Genomic DNA, 25,514 nt, shown 5'->3' on the forward strand with positions numbered 1-25,514 from the left:
TGATTTGGTTATTTTAATCAAGCCAGAGAATAACTGATGGGAAAAGATTTAAACATAGCTTTAAAATCTCTATTGGGTTCCCTTTTTTATAGGGAAAAAGGGGAAGCTGAAACTTAGACGGTTCATAAAAGGTTATTTTTCTCAATCATCAATAAAGCTACATTCACAAAATGTACACTACATTTGTATAAAATAATTAAAGTAACTATTTTAAAAATTCAAACCCTTTTCAAAGCTTTTCTTCGAAATAATGAATAAAAACTGATTTTAAGGAGTCTAACTACTTTTTTTTTTTGTGAGGATAAACATTTTTATACAAAGCCAGACCATTTTCATTTACATGATGTTATAATAAATATCTCCTTAAATGCCGAGAAATAGACTCATAAATATAAAAATAAAAATACTTAAATGGGTGAAATATCCGTTATCTGTGTCTTCTACTACTCGTAATAATAAAAAAAAGGAATATAACTCGATATTTCTTCAAATATGAGATATGAATGATATGCATATATGTCATTATTTTTAAATTTCCGATTACAAATATGCCGCTGATATTACAACAAGAAAATTTTGGATGTTTTTATTTAGTCATCAATATTGAAATAATGCAATTATTAAAAATTAGACAAAATTAATCTATTTAAGTATTTCATTTTTATATTTCTGAGTTTATTTCGACGTATTTCAAGAGTAATCTGAAAATTTATTATAACATCATTTACATTGGACATACTCCTTCAAAAATCAATCCCTAAATTCATCATATAAATTAAACTACTGAAACTTATAGCTTTGACCATATTTTGTTAAGGTATTATGTAAAAAAAAGTTATTGAAGATGATTTATAATGCATATATCTAAACAATCAGTCTAACTGCTTATTTTAATTAAAAAATGTTCTTATTATATATATTTAGTAGAGATACACATTATGCTACGGTATTTATTAATATAAGAGAGACAATGATGTATTTAAGTATAAAATAAATTGTACTTATCGACTAAGAACCTTCTATTTTATATAAAAATATATTTAAAATGTTATTAAACCCACCAAAGAAGTTGTACAGTAGATCTGGTGCCACTCCATATATTTATAGAGCTCATTGACGCTTCGTACAAATTCAAATAACATAATTATTAACTTAATTTGAAATATTAAAATTATCTTCTTTCAATCCTGGATTCTCTTTCTCAAGGAAGGAGTCGACTCTACTCTCTTATGATTCTTGGTATTTTTGCTTATTTTGCTTGGATGAATTTTCATCCCGTTGTCCCTCATGGAATACAGATTTCCAAATTTGAACATCTCTTGAGATAGACGGGCAAGTAAAAAGGATATTCCTTCGATTGCCTCTATATTTTCTTGATCATAAATTTTAAAGAACATAGAAGTTCATTAAATGAATGAATAATGATCTTAGGCCTTAGCAATTGTCTAATTAGAAACATATCTAAATTTGAAATTGTTATTTATTTAAGTTTTATGGTTATAACTTCATCTTGTAGTAGTATATTACTATTAATCAACATATATATATATATATATACATTTTAAAAACATACCGAGCCTTTTATTTAAAAGTTAATAAATCCTGTAATAGTTTCAAACCTTGAATATATTCATTGTTATATGTCATATATAATGTGTGGATTCCTATCCAAGGCAGGAGTAGACTTTACGCTCGTATAAGGCTTAAGTTGGTTTGGTTTTATTCTTCAGATAATTTTTCATGCTGTCATTATCCCTGTAGATATCAGAATGCAAGCTTTCCTTGTTTAGGAGGAATATCTCGGATCTCTTCTTTTTTTCTTAATTCTTAGAGAACATGGAAGTTTTTCCGTTTTTAATTAATGAAGATCAACCTAAGCAAATGAAAAATGCATTTAAATTTAAAAGGGATTTCTCCATTTACCCAAATGTTTTTTTGTATTATTTCTAATGTACAATTTCTATAAATTTTATGTTTGTAGCACATGTATCATATTCATGTTCTGATAATACTTTAAATATTATATTTATATATATCACATGATTTATCTCATTTATTCAGCTAGAATTGTAGTGTCCGGAAGAGTCCGTATAACTTATGTTGAATTGGTCAATGTTAAGTCATATACGCTCTTCAGGACTTTAATAATCTAATTAAATTAAATAAGATTAGTTATTATCAGAACGTTAATATTATACATAAGCATAGGTTGATTTCCATTAATTAAAGACGGAAAGACTTCCGTATTCTCCAAGGTTAATAGAAATACAAGGTTATACCATATCATATTTACGACTGATGTTTTACTTCCACCACGCTTTTAATAGTGATACCAAACTTTGGCCCACAACGTGGACCCAGTTCTTAATTTTGGTCTTTTGGGAATTTGTATTTGGTACCCTTTCTATTCTCTATGACGTCAAAATCTCCCTCTCTTTCAAAGCAGTCGGTACGATACATCAAATTGAAAATTCTAGTAAGCCCGATTACATGATGGTATAGCCTTGTATTTCTATTAACCTTGATATACTTTAAGAATTAAGACAAAACAAGAGATCTAATTTACTTGATAGTAAAAAAGAGAAGCTTGAATTCTGATATCTAAAATTATGATGACAGGATGAAAATTTATTTGAAGAATAGAACCAAACCAAGTTAAGCCTCATACCAGCGCAGAGTTAACTCCTTCCTTGTGTGGGAATCTGCACATCCATATATGATATATAACAATGAATATATTCAAGAGTTGAAACTATGACCGATCCATTAACTTTCACATTCATATAAAATGATCTGGATGTAAAATATCAAATAAGATTTTAGGAAAATATGGCGAAAATTGTTTTAAACTGATACTTACCACATATATAATATATATTTAGATTTTAAAAAAAAACAAGGTATGTTCGAATGGAAGAAGTGCTAATCACTTAATTATCTGTAATCAAATATAACATAATTAGACATGATGAATTAATTATATTGGGCAACACTTAGTTACTTTTTTTTTTTTTTTTTCATGTCATATTTTCTTAAAATCTTTATCTCAGTTTAAAAGAATTTTGCCATTTTTCTACTTTGTCCCTTTTCCTTTCTTACCTCTTGTCATTTTTTTCATTGATGTTATTTTTTCTACTATTTCTTCCTCACACCGAGAAAAACTACCAGGCTTCATAACAGAGTCAAGTCGACTCTTCCTTAAGAAAGAGATTCAAATATGATTTATGACCCTTTAATTATTACTTTTACATCTTTGGTTATATTACATTTCATTCATGACTTCATATCATGAGTATTTCTCTTGTTACATTGTAAAATAGCTTCGGTTTTTTTTTTTAATTGGGATAATTTTGTATTTCAGTTTATCAAACAAAATTTTGTTGGTCCCAATGTGGTTTGATCGATTTCAGAAAAAAAAGGCAATGGTTAAATTGCAAGAAAAAAAAGGAAAAGTAATTAAAAGGTAAAAAATGGCAATGAAAAGAAAAGTGACAAATCGGAAAAAATGGAAAATTATTTCACCAATATAAGAGATATTCAGATGAAAAAAAACAATAACACGACAGTGATTGGAATGGAAAAATGTAAATCACTTAATTTTTCTTTATCAATTATAATATTCTTAAACATAATGGATTGTTCATATTGGACAAGACTAATGGATTAACGAAGAAGCATTAGTATAATATTAAGCAAGAATAGTGATATCCAATTCGTTATGATACAGGATGTTTCATAAGATGAAGCGGTTGCTTGCTGAGAGGAAGTCAAAGTCAGGTCATTGGAGATCCTGAGGGAAACTGTAAGGCTCAATAAAGTATGAGCAATCTGAAATTGCAAGAGAATTATGGCCTTCGTCTCATTTTGAGCCTTCTTTCTTCTACAAAGAGAGCAAAATATATTGCATTTCGAAGTTACTCACAAAACTCGAATTCTCGAAGTTGTATTTGATTATAGGACTGTGAATGTATCCTTGCAATGAATATCAAGCCAAATTATGAGCCCTAACACGTGACTTATAGTCTCTTTCAACGAATTTTTATATGTATTCTTCTAGTATGATAAAATTACATTTGAATATATAACTTAATTTGTAATAATAGTCTTCAGTGATATTTATTAAAGAATATGAATATTTCAACTCTATATATTAATTAATTTCAATTTAGAAAGAGAATCCGGCTCCAATTTTATTAACTTGTAAAAAAAATATAGATGTATATTCCTTTGTGAATGTATACTTCCATCAATTAATTTATCTATTGAATAAATGTAAATAAATTTTTAATAAACCCAGAAACGATACTAATTTTTTTGTTATACAATCACTCATGTAATTATCTAATATAGTTAATTACAGTACGTATGCTTGGGTCAACTCTATGGAAGGTTTCAGATCATAAAAATTTAAAGTGTTTTAAATTTTTAAATATACTATACTAATGGTTATTCTTTAATCCATGAGTGTTGTCCAATATGAATAATCTATCATGTTTAATGATATTATAATTGATAGAGGAGAATTAGGTGATAAGCATTTCTTCCATTCAAAATGTTGTCGTTTTTGATTATTTTTCTTTTATTTTGAAATCAGCTTGAAATAATTATGCCATTTTTTCCACTAGTTCACATTATTTTTTCACTAGTTCGCATTATTTTTCGGCATTTTTTCCTTCACGTTTTTTCGTTAACTATTTTTTCCTGACACCGGTTAGATGAAGGGGAATCTACATATTATATATATATACCATATATGAGAATTTTTTTTACATTTGCGATTTTATTTTTCTTATTTTACAAAAGTTATGTTAATTAACAAATTCCCCTCCCTCCTTATACTATTTAAAGGTTGGTTTACTGATGTGCTTCATATCTTCTACCTTTTTTAAATTGTTATTGTCCTGTTGTAGTAACTTTAAACCTTTATATGAAGTTAAGTGCAATAATAATAAATAAAACGGAGAAAATATGCGTGCGCAATTCAATGAACTTACTTTATAACTAAGGGTGATAATTTTGGTAAGAATAGAAAAGCGTGCGAGGAGAAGATAAGAAATACTTATGGCATCATTGATTAAATAATATACATCTTCTTCTATCCATCAGGAACGTTATAATTCCCGCCTTTATTATTCAATATTAATATAATATTAGATGGTGATAGTAGCTAGAGAACTGAATAAAATGCCTAAAATAAAGTCGCCTTCTGTCTGGATGTCTGAAAATGGAGGCCTAGGAATTTGGAAAATACTTACCGGATGAGAAACAGATGGTTTGTCGGATTTGTCGATATAAATGTTCCTTTAGTCCCCTGTCTAGAATTCCACGCCACTCATTATCCTCATCTCATATCAAGAGCATGGATATTCATCTAAAAAATCAAGTTAATGATGAATACATCAAGTCAGACTTTAACTCTGATCTCACAAAGATGCTTATTGCATGTAATATAACCTTATCCATTGCTAATCATCTATGTTCAAAAAATTTATGGAGAAATACACGGGTAAACCTATCCCTTCCCGAGGAACCATCATTAAATTAATGGAGGATGTTGGTACTGATGTCATTCATAGAAATACATATAAAAATGCTTTGAGTCATCCACGCCAAATGAAGATCAAGTTATCAGTAAAAAGTATAAAATATTTACTAATTTCGAAATGGAACTCTGAATTTTGTAATATCTAACATTAAGTATTCAATTTTTTTTTTAAATCTAACCCTAAAATATGATTCTATTTTAGATAAACATATCAAGAATTATGATGAACTACTCATTAAATAGCAAAAACAACTGCTTAAATGGTCACAACAACGGGGGTAGTAGCTTTTGATAGTTCGCAACTAGTTTGTCTGAGACTAGTTTCTTCACTTAAAGACTTGGGTATGATAATTAGGTTTTCCAATATTACATAGTCAATAAATATTACTTTTTTATCACTTAAGGCTTAGCTATGGTTGATAGGCTCCAAGAAATGGTCTTCAGAAAACTCATAAAATGCAAAAACAACTACTTAAATGGTCACAACAACGGGGGTAGTTACATTGGGTGTATCATTATAATTAGCAATTGTGTAAATCCTTCATGATAATATTATGTTGTTATATAAGCAGAAATAACGGGGAAAATATCTTTTTTTGATGCTTTTAATAAGGAGTAATATCGCCGGACATTACTACATAATTAGCTTTTGCTCTAAATCTTTAAGATGGATTTATTTCTAACATTTTTGTATTAGTATATTTATTGTCTAATTTTATGATTTTGACATTTACTTTGTTATTAATAATTAGTTAGATATCATCGGTAGAGGTATATATATCCTGTGCACAATTGTATATAGCAACTTCCACAGGAAGAAGAGGGGTAATTATCTTTTTGATTAAACTCCACGTCTCGCTTGTTTTTTGCAACCTAAAGTTATGACATATTTAACTGGATTCCGGTTTCAGAACAAGAAAATATTATTTGGATCAATCTATAATTTCAATATTCTGTGTATATAATTTATTGTTATTAGTTATATGATTCCAATTGTTTAATTTTGTATATTTAACATAAATGTATGATGGTATATTTTTTATTATGTAGATTATATTTAATTAAAGCCTTCTTTTTTAAATCTGGAACTTCAAATATATTTCGAAATACTCTACTTTGTCGTTTCATTAGCTATTATTCTGAGAAGAAGGTTCATAATGAATTACAATTTCATGGAGTGTGACGTTTTCAAATCTACTGTAACGTATAAAAAAACGTCTAAGTCAATTATACGTAGTATATCTTCATTAAACATTTTGCTAATAAATACTTTCGTTATACCCTCAAAAATTATAATAAAGCAGGCATATCATAATCACATCAGTATTTTAAACAATGATACCATATGTATTTTTTTCCCCTTCTCCTTGCACGCGTTTTTCTCTACAATATTATCAACTATATTTATAACACAACAACAATTATTATAAAATTTTGTAGGAAAATATATCGTACACGCTAACTAATATTTAAAGAAAGAATCATATCCATTACAAAAACGTCATTATAACTTAATAAATTAAATGAATGTTTACCGTTTTTAGATAGAAGAAGTGATGAAAATAATTCAGATCCCAGGCCAAAATATTTGGCTATTTTTCCAATTATTATATCATTTGTTGTATCGCTAGTTAATTGAACATACATTTGATCTCTTCTTAATTGGCGTCGATAGCGTCGAGGAACTCGACTCCAAGACCCACATATCTTTCTAGTGTAATTCTATAAGTATATTAATGATTTTAATTTCTATTTGTAAAAACAATATATTATATAAGTCAACAAAGTTTTACAGCTATTATTTTTAAGGACTTCTTTATATCTAATACCTTGGGTTATATTTTGAGCTTTTTATCATCTGGCAATATGGACTGTCTAAAGATTTTTTTTTAAATCAGAATATAGTAGCTACCCTTTTGTATTTGTATTTTTCCAACTGTTAATGAATATTTCGATATAAATTTATATACAGCACATTGAATTAATAATTTTTATTAATATAAAAATGAATGACTGAGTGTGGAAAGATACTAATTCTAAAGGAAGGTAGAACAATTCAATGAATACTAAAGAGAAGGACTGGAGATAAAATCGAGACATCTTTTGACTGCAGTTATTAAATTCAATTCATTTATTATTTTTTGATCATTAATTTGTTTTTTATTGTTTTACTTTTATAACGTCTCAAATAATAATAATAAATGAAATTAAAGGACTATAGTGAACACCTGACTCAATTTTTTCTCCATTCCTTAATTATAGTAGTCCTTGAATCATGACACCTAATGAAACATCTTTGACTCAAACGTGGAGCAGTGAGAGGAAAAAAGTGATGGATTCAGAGAGATAAACCGTCGATGGCCGATGATATATGTCCGATTTATACTTCCAATTGGAATTAAAATCAGAATTAAAACAGTTATATAAATAGGATATTTTCTAGTATCTAGTAGTATCCTTCATACTTTACTTCTAACGATATCAAACGAATAATAAGGATATAATACTTGTCCTTGATCCATTAATATAAAAATAAAAATCATATTAAATACCCTTATACTCTTTTGGAGATCATAATAAGTAGAAAGTTGATTATTTCAAAAAAGGGAGTTGTGTTGTCGGACACTACGTTATAGAAGAGAAAAATGAAATTGTGTTAAAAGGCAGTTAGGGATAAATATGTATCCACTTTAAGTGAGGTAGTGTTAAAACTTTAAAGTAGTCGTTTAAAATAATAATTACTAAAAGAAGGAGAAAGCTTAATAATTTGTTGGTTTTTTTTTTGGAAATAATTTTTGCTTTTAAAAGGCCTTCCTAGTTCAGCTGTACCATTAATTTGACTTCAATGATATTAGGCAAACATTATTAGAAGCTGATATTATAATGTATGAAACTCCATTGTTTATATATTTATATTTTGTAAACACCTTTATATATTTTCTTATTATAAAAATCTATTCATAATGAAAAAAAATTCAAAATTTCAAAACTCAACTTAGGAATTTCAGTCTCAATAAAATATTAATCAAATCATTATTTTTGCTGAATCATACATTTAAGAAACCAAATCCTCTTTTGAATATGAAATACAAACTATTTACACTTCAAATAAATAATTATTTTGCTTATAAACATCTCTTCAGAAAACCCTTTAAAATTTTGGGTACAATTAATAACTTTGCCCACACGTCATTCTTTCACTTTCCATCTCGAAATTGGAGACAACGACAGAGGATAGTTGAAATTCAATTCTTGCAACCTTACAATAATACGGAAATAACTTCGGTACGTCAAGCTAAGGAACGCCAAGTGAATAAATTTTGAAGGATGAAGAGAAGGATCTCGACTTTTCCGAGTTGTTCAGATAATTAGCACTTCGAAATTAAATAAAAAGTCTCAATGTGTGGAAAAAGTTGGGAATTTGGCTCTTACTGAGTATTCCATGGGGGGGGGATAGAGTATTAGATAGGGGGAGGGGGGAATGAGTTCTCTCAGAAGCCGTAGTGTACAAATTCGTACTATCGGTTTTTTTTTCTCTTCTTGGACATCGATGAACTCGGATAAGAGTGAATTCAAAGTATAATTGAAGTATTTTTATTCTTAGTTTACAGTCTATAACCATGGTCCTTATTCAAACTTAATTATTTCATAAATTTATTACCATTTAATTTTGTGATGATTTTATCGATCATAACTGTTAGAATAAGTTTACGGTTAGGATTACACAATCATAGGAGCTTTAACTGTATATTTCTATACCTAACAACTATAAAATAATAGTAAATCAACAATAATTAAAAAATAAATACGTATATTATTACTAATGTAATTTAAATTAAGTTTCTTATTTAAAAGATATTAACAAATCAAATTTTATCATATTGACACTTAGATTACAGTCTATAATTATGTCCTCTGTTCAAATTTAATTATTTGTTTGTTACCTATAAGGAGTCATTATACAATTAAGTATTACTGAATTGTTTTATAATTTTATTGATCACAATTGTTGGAACAAGTTTTTACGTGGGATTATACCATTTTTGGAATTCGAATTGTATATTTGCATCTATGTATGTAGAAGTTGCTGGATCTTTTGCATCATGAATCGAATGTGCCGATCCAGTTAAAACCTTATGTAAAATAGTATTTCCCTGGCACATTTTGAATGATGAATTTGTGGCGTTCAGTGACCAACCCCTATTTATTCCTTTTTTGTTATTTTTATCGAGACTTCCTTTTTCCTTTCGTTCAAAGGAGAACCACATTTTTCGTTCGTGATAATAAATCAATTAATATTTTTATAACCTGGATCTCATCTATTCCTTCGAATTAATTATTAGTTACGGACTCGTACACGTGGAATTACTATTATACCTTATATACTCAAAAAACCATAAATTTCTTGTTCACTTGGTCATTTGGAATTTGTATTTCAAAGGATGAAGGTCACAGAATTGGCGAAGAAGATTGTTTGCGACGAGAACACCGTTGAATGGCTGCGGAATCGTTGGTTGATGAGAAGAAATATATATTGCTTAGAATGCCAGAGGTCAAGTAGGAAAGAATCAAAAAACGGGAACCAAATTTTCGGTTTTACTGAAAGTGGGTACAGTAAGATATTTTCGATTCCGAAGGGTAGTTTCTTTGAAAAGAGCCATTTAAGGCTCTGCAAATTAGTAGAACTTACTTACTGGTTGGCTTCCAAAATCCCTATCTCCGAAAGAGTGAGACAAACTGGTACTTCTGTTAAAACAGTTATTGACTAGTATAATTTTCATTGAGACATTTGTTCTCAATATTTTCTCGATAATCCTGTTAAAATTGGGGGCCCTGGTAGGATTGTAGAAATATATGAATCTAAATTTGGGAAGACTAAATACCATAGAGGGAGGTACCAGGAAAGTCCTTGGGTGTTTGGAGGTGTCGATAGGGACAGTGGGAAATGCTTTCTACTTGAAGTTGAAGATCGCCCACCGTTAATGTTTTTACCACTCATTGCTGAGCATGTTCTACCCGGAATAACTGTCATTTCTGACAATTGGGCAGCCTATTGCAACTTTAGAAATGAATTAGATATGGCACACTTTTCTGTAGTGCATAAGTATAACTTTGTTGCTCCATTAACTGGAGCTCATACTCAGACGATAGAGTCTTTGTAGAGTCATCTCAAGGGTATGCTAAGAAGGTTAGGAGTAATGAATACCTCTAGAGAGCTTTTCCATCAAGGATATTAGTCATTTTTATAGAATTCTTGACAACATTATGAACCGATATCCGATATGAGGTTCTTTCATATTTTTAAATTATTTTATTAGAGTTCTTTTATGCTCTACCTTTTTTTCTGTTTCATGACTTAGTAGATTTGATGGCAAATATGTTCCTCACAATTATACCAATTACTTTTATCCAAGAAGGAGAAGAAGTATATCTGAAATATTATTCCCCAATTGGACTTGTTCGATGGCTTTGGATCAAAACAAAAACATTTTCTTCCGGAGGGACTACGAATTAAACTAACTGCTTTATATATAATTTTATCTATTGTTTTCAATAAATTTTAGTTTTATTTGGTCATTTGTTTTATACTCTTGTGATTGCTCTATTTTGTTCAGAGTTGGGCAAGTTAATGCAACTTAACTTATCTAAGTTAAGTTAATTAACTTTTAAATTAATTAGTTAGTTTCTTATTAATCAAAATTAACTTTTAACTTAACTAGTTAATTTTGTGAACTGCATTATCTTAACTTTAACTTTACTTGATTAAGTTTATTATTTTAAGTTAAATTAATTTTGTTACACTAAGTTGAAATACTAAAAAACTGTCATTTTCTACCTGTCGTAGAAAAAGTCGTTTTTATATTATCCCCGATATTTTTATAATTTCACATATAGTTTAAAATTAGTAGAAACTCAAAAATATAAATTGTTTGCTTTCTTTGAACTCCATTTTATTAGTTAAATTACCCTAAAGTTTCAGCATCGAGGTTGGCACATACATCGTTAAACTGTTATTTCTGTTGCGCTTTTATTATATTAATCTGCTTTAAATACATTTTGATAGGTTTATATTTATTATATAATTAATAATTTTATTGAATAAAATGCCTCTTTGACCTTGAATTCACGAGGTCAAATCTTTGACCTTAAAAATTTCAAATATGGCCTCTTAATTTCGTTGAAATTTTTATATATTTATAATTATATAAAAAAATAAGTGAGCAAAGTTTGAAATGTGCAATCGGTCTAAATCAACAGTTAATAAATCAAATGTGTGTATAGGTTGAAATATTTCTTATTTTTATGTACTGTATGACATGTGAGACTATTTCAATCCATTCCATGTGATAGATTAATTAAATTACTACAACATATAAGTATAAATTTTTAAATTTACATTGACCATGTAATAATTATTTCTTATTTATCTCTTGTCAAGAGTACTTTACTTAATATTATATAAAAAAGAAAAGTATAAATTATTTACTGGGGTGTAGCATAATTCGAGAGTCAAGCTCGAATCAAGTGTTGTTCAAATAAAAATTATTGCTTCCAGAAAAAGGCAAATATTTCGTGAAGAATAAGGTCTTCATATTAAATTTAAGTGTAAATGTTTTTATGTTCATCAATATTGCTGTGAATCAATTTTTAATCATTTCCATTCATTTTTACAGTTTTATTTCATTTTGGAATTAGGTAGTTAAAAAATTAACCTCTCGCCGGTAAGGTAAGGCTAGTGATTTATAAGAATATCTTGAAATATCGTAGCGTGAACTAAATTTTATTCACAGTTTCAAAGATATTCAATTTTTGAGGCAAGAGAATAGAATAAAGTTGAAAAAGTACATCAACATGACATTTCCCCGGGCTTGTAAGCGTTCCGCTATTTTGGTGTGCCATTCAATTTTTGTTCAGCATTCAGCCCTTATTTTCCTTCTGTTCAGCGTTCCAATTATAAGGTATTACCAAGTGTTGAACAGTAAACATAAATGTGCTCATTAAATGAAGCTGTACTGTTTTTGAGGCATAAAAAAGTCAGATACTCCAAATGAGATGTAAACTGTGGTTCCCAAAAATTGAGTAGATTTTGTCGCAATGTTGTATGATGCTGTGAATTTTCTTGTGGTATGAACTGAAAATTTCCTTGTGATATGAAATGATCGAAATTTTTAAACTTGTTCAGTCCAAATTGCAAACAAATCATCCATGAATCCACGTAAAAAATAAAAAAGATTGCCACACTTTAATTCGAAGATTGTGATGATTTTGCTTATTTTACCTATGAAAATATTGAAAAACGCAGGTGCTACTTCGGTTCCTATTGCGGTGCCCACAACTGAATGAAGAGTTTCGAATCAAATTCAAATATGTTCAGACAGAGAACACGTGTCAACAATGATATCAGAAACGATGGTGGAACTAATATCTTGGGTCAAGTTTCAAGAGCTTTTTTTAAATCTGTCGATTCCCTCATTAATGTGAATATTGCTATATAAACTTACACCAATGGAGATGGGTGTCGCTTTTGCTCGAAGAGTTTCACTTTCATTGATGGATCTCAAGAAGTCTGGAGTATCCTGGATGAAGGTTTCTTGAGTTTTTACGAGAGCTTTTAAATGAAAATCCAAAGTCCGTAATTAAGAATCTTGAGAACTTGTAGCAAGAAAAATTAATGAGAAAATCGTTTTCATAATTTAAAGAAATGCTGATAGCAAGTGATTATCGACCAAGTGCTATTAATGCTTCGATCCAAAAAGCAAAGTTAATGGGAAGGAATTAATCATTGAAGAAAACAGAATCCAAATCGAACAATTGCCAAGTGTTTACCATAACTTAATATCTACAGCTCAAGCAAATTTCATCCGTTCTTCACTATCATTGGATAACATTAACACTGGATCCAAGAATGTATATACAAGCAAAAATAAAATCTCAGGAATCTGGTTTGTTGAGCAAAAGTATTTCCACAGACTCTAAGTAGGTTATCAAGAAGTGTCAATGAGGTAGGTCTGAAAAAGTGCTTGAAAATGGACGTAGAATCTGTTCGTTTGTTCAACCAGGTTCGGTTATCAAATCATAGGCATCAGGTGTTACTCAGGAACTCTCTCATGTGATTATATGTAATTCCACCCTTTTAGTTTATTCTGATTGGTTGTACGAATTGCTCTAAGTACAAGTACCACAACAAGTCCGACCTATAAGATCTGATGAAGACATGTTACAGATGCTTTTGGCTAGAAAAAATGGTGGATTAATCCATTTTAGTCCATAACAACCACTGTAATCAATAGACATTGAATTATAACTTTGTTAAATTGACTTTAAAACAGTTTCGTTTAAAAATAAAAAAAACTGCTTTTTTCGTAATATGATTATGAATTTATGTGAGATTACGATCCTCAACACGGACATTATTTCGATATTTTTTATTATTAATATATTAATTTACTAGTATATATTATTGGTATATTATTTTAAATATTCCTAGTTTTAAATTTCAATATTTCTATTTTTTGTGAAAGCTTGGTAATTTAAGAACTTTCTTATATTATTATTTCTTAAGAGGTCTCCAATAGAGACGAAATCGATTAAATGTTACTGATCCTCTAAAATCTTTGTTTTATTGTGTTGGTTGAGTCAAGTTCTTCTTTTTCAAAGACTTCAGGAGAAGCTCTGTCAATACAAGTTAAAAAAACTTATACAGTAGAAGCGAAGACTGTCACAGAATGTTAATAGTTTGTAGAAGATATGCACTACTCAAATGAATCGTTTGAAATCTACCACAGACATAAAATGGATTAATCATACTATTAATATGACCCAACTTGGACTTTTAACAATTTAAACATTCTAAATTCTTTATACATAGAAAACCAGAAATAATGCGACTTAATTATTAACGCTAATCATTTTCCACTTGGATGTTTGATAATTGTGAAACCAATAAAAATATCCTTATTTAGGAAGCTGAGACGTAAGGCCAAGAAAAAGGAGTTGATATTACACATTATTTTGTCCCATCTAAATTTTTATCTTTTTAAATAGATGTTGAAACTCAAACTGAGTACTTCTTAAATTCTTCTTCTTCTGATAAAGCGATTGGGTTCAGCAATTTAAGTTCTTTGTAAGTCAATAGATAAATAAATTTCTTGAACACTTACGATTAGACAAGATAAACAGTTATCGAAAATATTGCCTTTACCTCTGATATATTGAATATCTTGGATGAATTCGATAATTAATGACAAAATATGTTGTTAATTATCTGACTTGGCTAATTTTTGGCTTTTAAATTCTGATTCAAGTGGTGTATGATATGTAAAAATTGGCACATTTTTACACATAGTCAAATGCATAAAATTTATCACAGATAAATAGGCACTTAATAACTTGCAATCGAAAGCGAATATTTTACTTGAGGTTGATTAGTCTCCTTAGAAAGAAATTCCAAAGGGGGATGGCTTGTAATCTACAATTTGACAAAAAATGGCTTTGAAGCTCCTATAGTTAAATCAAGTTTATTATACTTTGGGGTAAGAAAAGGTAACCAACAAATATGATCCAAAGTAGCTTTCAGATGTCTCGAACGATGTTATTTCTTTATGAGTTCAAATTAAACCTTATTTTATATTTCATAGACGAATTAATTCCTTTAAAGTTAAAAACAGATTGACTAAATGGGTCTATAAAATCCAATCATTCCTAAGAATTATTTCAATTCTGAAGGATGTATTTGTTTCTAGAAGGCTTTGATAACCGACACCTTATTTTTGATGGTATTATTCCATCAAGTGATATTTTGTCTCTAAAGAATTCAATGTTTCCTTTTTATAAATCACTTTATCTTCTGAAACATGCAGTGTAAAATGATTTAAAGATTTTAGGACAGTTTGTACTTGTGGTAAATGTTCTTCATAAGTTGTACTGATTATCATCGAAATAAGTGAATATAAATCAAAATTTGACTTAAATTTTGTTCATAAATCTTTGGAATAAAGGGCATACATTTTTCAAATCAAAAGGCATATAATTAAATTTATACAGACGAAAAGGGGTTGTTATATCCGTTTGTATTTATCTTCTAGATTGACCGGAAAATTGTAGTAGGCTTAACAAAGGCCGATTTTAATAAATATTCTTGAAGACTAGTTGCAATATAATTCTTATGAGGAAGTAAATATTTATTAGGAATTGCTATAGCATTTAAAGCTCGGTAATCACAAACCATTCTCCACTCCCATGGCTGTTTCTTCTTTACTAAATGTTAAGGTGTTGTCGAAGACAGACAGAAGGTTTTTAATAATTTTAAGGTCAAAAAAAGAGTTTAATGTTTCCTGGCAAATCCTTGTTTTTCAGGAGAAGGATGAGAAAATTTGAATAAACGTGAAAGATAACTTTGGATGATGAACGTCCGTAAGATTATCAGGCATAATTATAATGACAAAAAATCTGTTAAATATAGATATTTTAGATTAATATATATAACATAACATTAAGATGCTTCAATAGGGTACGAGTAAACTAAAAAATATATATTATCCACAAAGGGTGTCACTCACTGTCGTTTGGGTTAATATCAGTATGGATTGCTTAAGAACGCTAGTATCACTTAAGATTACGACAGCTCTTGTGTGATGCCATTGTATACTTCAACTATTTTAATAATATTTCATCTTTACACATTCAAATATTGCAGTAATTGTAAGATAGTTATTAATTATTATTATAATATATACATATACCGTAGTCTTGTGTTGTCCCTGGATGCTCGAAAGGAGGATCATTTCTATTTCCTTTAAATGAAGCTGCATGTCTTAAATGGCAGATTACTCTAAGACAAGAAGACAATAAAAGTTCACTCTAGAGGCCATCACCATACTCTGTATTATGTGAAAAAGACTTCAAGCTAGAAGATTTCCGAGTGCCAATATAAAGTTAAGCATCCGTGGGAGGAAAATATATCTTCATTTGAAACGAAATGCAGTCCCATCTCTTTTTCCTTGGTCACAAGTAAGAAAAAATCCAGATGAGGAAAATGGTCGCTAGATCACCAATGAAAATGGGGCAAGTTTAAGGTCTTGAAATCTTCCCAAGAAATTTTACTTTATAAACCCATACTTTTTTATTGAATTGTATCATAATTAAATATCGATGACGACAGCATGATCATGACTCCTAATCAATACTTAGATATGGAAGAGGTACTGTGGTTCGAAAGCTTCGAAGCGGTTCGGTGCCCGTTACATAACAAGGTGGTCTATTTACATGTTCCTGTTTTGGCGGAGTTGAAATAAAGACCTCAAGATAGGAATATATATATATATATGATAGCTAAGATATTATTTATTTAACGCGTTACAAGGTAATGGGCCTTTTTGTATTGTGATGGATAATTTAAAAATAAGAAACGTAATCCCCAAATTTAATGGTGGAGGAGAGGTGACCACCTGGTTGAAGCAGGTGTCCTTAGCGAAGGATCTGCTGGGGCTCAAGGACATGAGCAAAATTATCCCTCGTCTCCTAGAGTGCGATGCGTTCACGGTGTACGATCAATTATCGAACGTCGAAAAGAACCACGAAAGTCGAATAACGAAAGTCCTAAAAAATGCATTCTCCACAACTCGTGTTGAAGCTTACACGGAGCTACTGAAGAAAATGTGGGAGCCTGGGACCCTCCTTTTTATACCTTTCAAACGAAGAAAGGTACCCAGTGAAGTCCTTCAATGAAAAAATAGTTATTTTAATGGAGCAGCTCAGGTACTCACTCAGTTGAACGGTGTAGAGATCAAGGTAGAGTGCTTAGTAAGCTCAAAGATGATTCCAGGAGTAGACGTCATAATTAGGATGGATGTACTTAGAGAACACCGAGTGGTTATTGTCAGAGGAGCTGTAATTGTGAGTGCAATGTGAAAAAGTAACCCTGAATATTGTATGAAGGGATTTTTCTGTAGCATTTGATGGTAAAGAATGGGTGGTCAAGTGGGGTTGGAAAGAAGAACGCAACCCTTTGCAACACAATCGCAGAATACAAGATGAACGAGGGAATTAAGGAGCTTTTTGATGTTGAAATTAGTCGGTGGATATCAAACGGATGGTTGAACCCCTGCATTCAAGGCAATAAAAGCGTGATACCACTGTTAGCGATTTCACAAAAGAAGAAAAACAAAGTTAGACCTGTCCTTGATTTTTCAAGAATTGAATGATTATGTGGAATGTATTGGAGCCAACGTTGATGCAATGAAAAATTGAGAGCGTGGAGAAGGTGGTCCCAATTTTTAGACCTTAAGGACACCTACATGTAGATAAGAGTTGAGCCTTCGTGTGGAAAATCTCTTGTAGTTCGGGGAAAGGACAAGCTGTATGAACTTACTAGGATTGGTTTCAGATTAAATTGTGCTCCAGAAATTATGGAGGTGGTGGTTGGTAAGGTACTGCAGAGCAACACAGTTGTAAACAATGCAACAGACAGTTACTATGACGACATTATTGTCGATACGGGAAAAGGGGCTGTGAGCGACGTAAGATGTCTACTCTCAGGTTACAGCTTGAAGAGTAAAGATCCAGTAGAGTTAGAGAATGCTACGGTACTCACACTTAAAATCGATAAGGGAAGAAACAGACTTTACAGGAGAAGATCTGAAGGAGATGAGTTCGCCATTAGATCCGACAGGCTAACGAAACGTGAACTTTTTTCAATGTGTGGGAGGTTAGTTGGCCCTTACCCAGGTTGCTGGGTGGTTGAGGACTGCTGCAAGCTTCATCAAGAGGTGTTGTTAAGGAGAAGCTTGGAAATATGATTCTGTGTCCCCATCATTGAAGCTGCTTGAGGAAGCTCTCAGTCGCGTTAAGAGAGATGATCCGGTCAAAAGAAAGAGGAGAGTTTGAGTTGTGGTGTGACGCAAGTTCGATTGCATACAGAGTGGTTCCGACGAAGGAAGACAGTACTATTGATGAAGGAGCATGGCTTCGAAACAAAGAAGATGGCAACCACATCAACCTCGCAGAGCTCACAATAGGGTTGAAAGGTGTGAACATGGCGCTTAAATGGGATGTAAGGTGACTAAAGATTTAAACCCATACTTTGAGGAAAAGAGTCACATAACTGGTGAAAGAGCACCCTATAACATCTATTCGAAATGGTATGAGGTATGGGTTACACCTCCTAGAGCTCGATGCGTGACTATATGGAATAGAGGGGTAATAACAAAAATAAATTATAAATTCAGTGTAGACGTGAATGGTGTACCAAGGCACATTTACGACGTGAAAAAGGTGGTTGAGTCATCAACACAATTCCAAGGAGCCATCACCCTCAATTCCAAGGAGCCAAAGAAGTGGACGAGATCTGGTAGAGGAGCCCAAATAACGCCTTATTAAGGTTGGCCCAGTCGCAATCGAAGATTGCCTAGTCATTTCAAGGATTTTGTACAATGACATGTTATTTTCGGTGTTTGATGTTTTTTGTTTGTTTGTGTATTATTAGTTTGGTTATTTGCTGTTACTTATAATAGTATTTTTAAATTTGATTTTTAACTGTGATATTGAGATCACAGGGGCATGTGGCTCGAAAGCTTCGAACTGGTTCGGTGCCGTTACATAATGAGGCGTTCTATTTACATGTCTCTGTTTTGGTGCGGAGTTGAAATAAAGACCTCAAGGGAAGAAGATATATATACGATAGCCAAAAGATTATTTACTTTGAGCTTTATAGGTACAGACTGAGAATATCAACGAGGGTACTTAAAGTGCAATACAAGACGAAGAGGACCCATGAGATCCGTTGACCATAAAGGATCAATATAGTCAAACTACTTGTAACAAAGAAGAACTCCTTCCAACTATGATTTCAATCCAAAACTTTGTTAATAATCAATCAGGTAGATGAATAACATACTATACATCTAGGGATATTTTATAGAAGGATACTTCAGTTGCAATATAAATCAGCATATATGATTTTGTAAAAGAAAAATGGTAAAACGCATTTATCTTTTTTAAGTTTAATTAATATTTATTAAGAAGAATATTTATCATTTTTTTAAATATAGACTACCTATCTTATAGACTAGTGTGAATTTAACTTTAAACAATTCAATTTATTTCAGTAATTGCCTACTACACAGGACTGAAAACTGCAGTCACTGAAAATGTTTGAATTTTTCTCTTGGACCGGCTGTTCATCATCTAAACTATAAAAATGAGTCCTTCACTCGAGAGGAATAGTTATTCCTCAAATTTATTTAGTTACACAAAAACAAGGTTGATATTGAGATGGGTATTATGCTTAAAATGCACCGTACATCAGTGGGAAAAGTCTATGGAACATGGTTAAACTTTATGTATTATCAATTTAAAGAAATTGATCTGTTCTTACCCAATGACATCATAGACCTCTACATTCAGATGACTTTTAGTTGACATTCTCAAATACGAGAATGATCTTATATCTTATCAATTTCTAATCAAATATTTAAAAGAACTGTTGTAATCCTCATCATCACTTTCCTGATGCACTTTGTCTTCTTAAATATAAACTTGATTGCGTAGTATGGAAATTACTATATTTTACTAATTTTCAACAATATTATAATATTCAAACAAGAGATTAAGTAAACTTGAATCAAATAATTTGGTATCATCCACAACTAATGGATTCTAAATTAAATAATTTCAATTAAAACTTCTAACTTAACAAAACAATTATAAGGTAAATACTAAATAAATAAATTGATATGGATTGCAGGACAAAAAAATAGAACAGTCGAAGTGATAATTATCAGTTTTGAGTATTTAATTCAGAAATTCTAGAAAATTTACAACAATATATTAAAACATAGTTATTTCTTTCCATTGCATAAGAGATCAGAGGGATCCAATAAAGATACTAGTAGTTTTATTTCTATAAATTGTATGAAGATAAATTATTTATAGATGTTAACTGTTGTTTATTTATGGAAGGGCTAGAAACTAATCATTCCTCAATAAAAATTATCTTGACTTTCATGGGAAGAAATGCTGGTCCCTTTCCTCAACTTCATGAGAATTAGTAGTTCATTTGACTATATTTGTATTATCATGAAAGATCCTGATCCAAAATGATGATAGCTCTTCCTTATGTTGGTGAGTAAGTCCCTACTCACTAAAGAAAGAGATTCCAAGGATTGAACTTATTTGACATTAGTATATAAATGAAGAGAGGAAGTCCATACTTGTCTTGAAACTCTTTCCGAAGACAAAAAAAGCATTTTTTTTGTTGCCTAACCTTGTAATAGTTACATGGTTCTAATAGATGGATTACTTTTAATTGATTTAAATCTAAATTGTAATTCAAGGACTAATAGCAACATGGACTTCATACGTTTTTCATTTCTTGAAATTAACTTCTTGGGTTGTCCAACTCATCGTTATAAGAAGCACTTTGAGTCAAGAATACTTTTAATTTAATTATCACTTATATAAAAATTAAAATCACTTTCATAAAGTCTAAAAAATAACGAGTAAGAAAATTAAAGGACTTTTGTCAACAGGTACCTCAACTTCGTCTGAAGTCTTTCTTTTCCTAGTTTTCTTTGGCCGAATAATCATAAATATTATTCGGGGAGTTTTATTATTTTTCCGCAATGTGGTGCTACTCACTGGTTATGTGTTTACAAACGAATTTAAGTCAACAATGCACCACTTATTTATAAGCTTGACAGCAAATATATAATCTTTTGATATCAGAATACCGACATTAAGTTACCAGTTTTTGGATCAGACAAATAGGGATAACTTGGAGGACACCACAAAGTCTTCCACTTCTTTTTGCTGAGTAAGGGAAGAGCAAATTAAGATTGATTGATTTTCGAATTTATAATTAATTTTTGGAGTGTATCGTTTTTCCTAAGTTCTTCATAGAAATTGTTTACTTATTAACTACTATATAAAACATATTTGATAGGACAAATTTTATCAAATTCAAGATTAAATGTCTTTTAGTATTCTAGGAATAAGTCTAAACGGCCCTAATCTTTTCAATCACCTTTATTATTTCATCTCTTTCCTTGATATTCAATTGGAACTTATGTAAATATAAAATATTATCCTTTTTTTCTGAACCAAATAACATGTTTTACATCCTTACACAATAAAACTATCTTGTATTCTCACAAAAATTAAAAAATCCGTAGTTTAATAAATTTTACGGTGGAAAAACTCTTAAAAATAATATATTAGCCTATATTTTTTTTCAACTTGTACATTTACGCACAAAAATACAATTCATAAATTAGAATAAATAGTAATACTTTAAATTTAATAACAAAAGTATATATATATATATATATATTTTCCCTTCCATCCTCTCCCATAGTTCATGACAAAATTTAAAATTATAATAACAATAAAATACAAGTTTAAACGATTCACTTATACTAAGTATAAAAATAAAGATGCAATAATAATTTTTTTTTAAATGAGACTCTATTAAAAATCGACAATCCGACTCAATTGATTGTTCACACATTAAGGTAATCATAACCATCTGCAAATAATAGTTTTGTAACCTTTTCCCTTCTATTTTTTTCCTCACAAGATATTCATATATCATTTTCTGCAGAGGGTGATCACTATGGAAAAGAGCGATGGACTGATAAGATCCCTTTGGTGTTTATATTTCTGGTTCGCCATCAATATCAATTACTGATTTTGGTCCTGTTAGCATATTTCTGAAGGTTTCTATAAATACTGGAGGCCCCCCACATTCAATTTCCCTCCAAAAAGCAGCGTGTTCGAAGGAATTGAATGCTTTTTAGAAAATCAATAAAGCAATAGCAAATATAAAGGGGAATTCAACATTATCTGTTCTCCAACCAGATCTGAACCACAACTCTTTTTCAGGAAGAATTTAATCTAAGTCTGGTGTCAGTCTTTCTGTTAAGATGGTAGAGTATATCTTGCATTCTACTTCCATGACTTTTACAGGTCTCCAGTTCTTAATATTCTTATTTCTCTTTGGAAATAAAGATCCCCTCTTTTGATCTTCGTGTAACCCTTTCCCGAAGAAGTATTTACTAAACTCCCAGACAACTTAATAGAATTCTTGACTGAGCCTCGAAAATCTAGGGGTTTTCTCTTCTTTAACTTTGTTCTAATGTACTGACATACCTCTTTTTATGAAATTCTTTTTGAAGATATATCTGACGATAGAACTTTGCCTGAAATATACATGTAATCTAGTAAAATATTGAATTGATAGTTATATTTGCGGATAAATGTCGTCTTATAGTTATCTGTAACATCTGCTAGATGACTCATACTTTTGTTTCCCTTCCATAACTTCCATGTTTGTCAAGTCATATAGTGATCTTTGATCTCCTCTATAAGTTTCAAATACATTAAAATTTCCCACCACTATCACTTTCTCTTTGAGAAGATTTGCTCCTCACTTCTTTAAATACCCCAGGAGCATTTTTGTGTATAAATTTTTATCTTTGTCCAGATTCTTTAGGTTTAAGATTGCCACTTCTTCTAATGGGATATCCCTTGGCCGTTGTGCTTTCATCTGATTAATACACTTGTTAGTATTTGAAATAAAAAACCTATCTTTAACTTACTTCATTTTTAATATTGCATAAAAATACTATCTCTGGTAATGCCAAAACTTTCAGATATTTAGTCAAATTATATTTCTTCTTGCTACCCAAGAGACCGTTGATGTTCATTTCTATCATACTAAGTTGTTTCATATAAGTTATTTCTTGTTTTTATGTGTTCATTTAGTTACTCAGCAACTTCGATTTTTCTTTCAATTTTTTTCCTTAACTCTTCCCTTACCAGAGTATCATCCAGATCTTGCAATAATCTTCGTATTTCCCCATCTTTTACACTCTTCATCAAAGGCCTTTGTTTTTCTACCGTTTTGAGTCTACCCTTAATATTTTTATGAAAACGATTCATCAATTCTCTGATTATCCATCCGCCCTCGATATATTTTTTATTTATTACCCTTCGTTGTGGACTAGTCATATTTTGACTTCAGTGTTACTTAATAATTTTCTGTAATGTCTTCACAGTCTAATACACTTTTTTTTCTCACTTTATTGGATTTTTGATTGCTATACGATGACGTAAAATCCCCGAATCGCCTCTCTGCCACATTCAAATCCCAAAGATCTAGAAAGATAAGGCTATCCAGTTCAAGCGTGGCTCCATTGTCACTCATTTACTTCATACATATCTTCTTACCACCACATGGTATCTAAAAAGCCAAACCTACAAACTTTTCTTCCTTCTCCAACAGCTAATTCAACGATTATTAATTTTCACCATCTTCCTGCAAAACGATCACTGGAATCCCCTCTCGAGTCCATATGGACACATCTCTCGATATAGAAACTCTTTTTGTTATTTTAGGATCTGAACAGTTAACAATATACCACCTTTCTACGAATGGCCACTTCATTACCTAACTAATTGTGTATCAGACATACAAACATTATTGGGACAATTGAATAAATTAATCAAACCAATGATCTTTGACTTCTTGCTTTGTAACGATATAACGTTTTTTTTCGTTTCAACTATTTGCTTAATTATTATTTTTGGAAGAAGATGCCTTACAAACATTTATTAAACTGAATGTGGACATGAAGTAAAATTCTTGTTTTTCTTGGACACTGGTGGTAGACTCATAATTTGTACCTGGGAGATATTTAGTTTTCTTTTTCTTTTTCTGGTTGATCTTTGGGATCCTTTGCGTCTGAATTTAATTCTGATTTGTTCTTCTTGCGACCATAAACTGATTCTATAATACAATTTTTATCTTGTTTGATGTCTCTAAACTAAGAAAGTGTGTTAACTTCAAGGTTTAGTTCTGTATTACTTCACCGTGTGTCATTTGATTTGGTTGACTTAATTCTTTCATATTATCTAGATATTACTTTTAATTTTCTTCTTTGCTCACGCTTGGGACCTCATTTTCCAATATTATATATGGATCGCTTTTTCTTGCTTCATTCCTTGATTTTACTCGTTACTTAATGATGTTGGTAAATTACCGACATTTTTATTTTTTCTAATGATCCTCCTAAATAGTCAACTTTGATACTCAGAAGGTGACTTTGACCGATTCAGGCATGTCGTAAAGAAATGTCAAATCTGATGGGACCATTCCTAAAATTTCCGATGCCGATGCGATTCTAGTAAAAATTCCGAAAGACTCAGAACATTGTTTCATTTTCCTACTGAAATGAATGGGTCTAATACGATTTCTAATAGGAAGAAACTTTCTCCTTCTTTTTTTGCCCTTAGTTTGGTCACCTTAAGGTGGGCTCACTGAATTGCATATGGACATATATTTTCTCCCGTTCAGTTTTTATTATTGTACTTTAGTTCATATAACATTTTGGAAGATCTTAAAGTTATCACATAAGGATAATAATAATATAATGAAAAAATATGCATCAGCAATGCTTGCAGAAGAACATCAGTCAACCCTCCTTTATAGCAATTTCTTAGAGTGTAATAGTTATGCTTTTTAATTATAAACAATAGTATAATTAATGTAGTAAGGAGTTAAATATTTTTTCTATTTATTTATTTATTTTGTCCTCATAATAATGATGATTATAAAAAGTTCTTTTAATTCCTAAAGACATTGTTTTAATTCCATTTTCTCTTTTATTTCATAACTATTCTAAATATAGAAAAAAAATGCCCTTAGTTGGTTAAAAAAAAAAGAGTCCATGTTACTTGTACATACCGGGGGGGGACATAGTAATCTGAAAACTAAATAATTCAATAATAAATTAAGGTTTTGTAACTGAAATTAATTCATATTTCGATATATTCTATTAGTTACAAAACAAAACAAAGATGAGCTCTCTAGTTTACATACAATTCGAGAAAATGACACTTGAATGGGACTGACGAACTTCCATTCGCGCACTCCAAGCAATTGGGCATCTCCAAGACCACCTTCTACGCCATT

At 30.5% G+C, this 25,514-nt stretch overlaps 1 protein-coding gene and 3 long non-coding RNA genes across 12 annotated transcripts in view; 2 read left to right on the forward strand and 2 right to left on the reverse strand.

Annotated features, from left to right (window-relative positions):
• LOC121127119 (dorsal-ventral patterning protein Sog) overlaps positions 1-25,514 on the reverse strand; it is a 148,965-nt gene that overhangs the window by 66,767 nt on the left and 56,684 nt on the right. For all 9 annotated transcript variants that reach the window (XR_011782288.1, XM_071891836.1, XM_071891837.1 and 6 more), the window contains one exon: positions 7,081-7,267. Coding sequence is in view for 8 of the 9 variants with exons in the window: in XM_071891836.1 (XP_071747937.1) it covers positions 7,081-7,267 (187 nt within the window). In the remaining variant the exon portion in view is untranslated. The remainder of the gene's footprint in view (positions 1-7,080; positions 7,268-25,514) is intronic.
• On the reverse strand, positions 1,463-3,008 carry LOC139906646 (uncharacterized). Its single transcript, XR_011782292.1, has 2 exons — positions 2,567-3,008; positions 1,463-1,873 (listed from the first exon to the last, which is right to left on the reverse strand). It is a non-coding gene; the product is annotated as an uncharacterized lncRNA (long non-coding RNA).
• On the forward strand, positions 5,777-6,659 carry LOC139906645 (uncharacterized). The gene is made up of 2 exons (XR_011782291.1): positions 5,777-5,887; positions 5,950-6,659. It is a non-coding gene; the product is annotated as an uncharacterized lncRNA (long non-coding RNA).
• On the forward strand, positions 8,326-20,827 carry LOC121127121 (uncharacterized). Its single transcript, XR_005867543.2, has 2 exons — positions 8,326-12,272; positions 12,337-20,827. It is a non-coding gene; the product is annotated as an uncharacterized lncRNA (long non-coding RNA).

The sequence above is a fragment of the Lepeophtheirus salmonis genome, chromosome 12 (assembly GCF_016086655.4).
Source record: "Lepeophtheirus salmonis chromosome 12, UVic_Lsal_1.4, whole genome shotgun sequence".
In the NCBI taxonomy this organism is placed as follows: domain Eukaryota; kingdom Metazoa; phylum Arthropoda; class Copepoda; order Siphonostomatoida; family Caligidae; genus Lepeophtheirus; species Lepeophtheirus salmonis.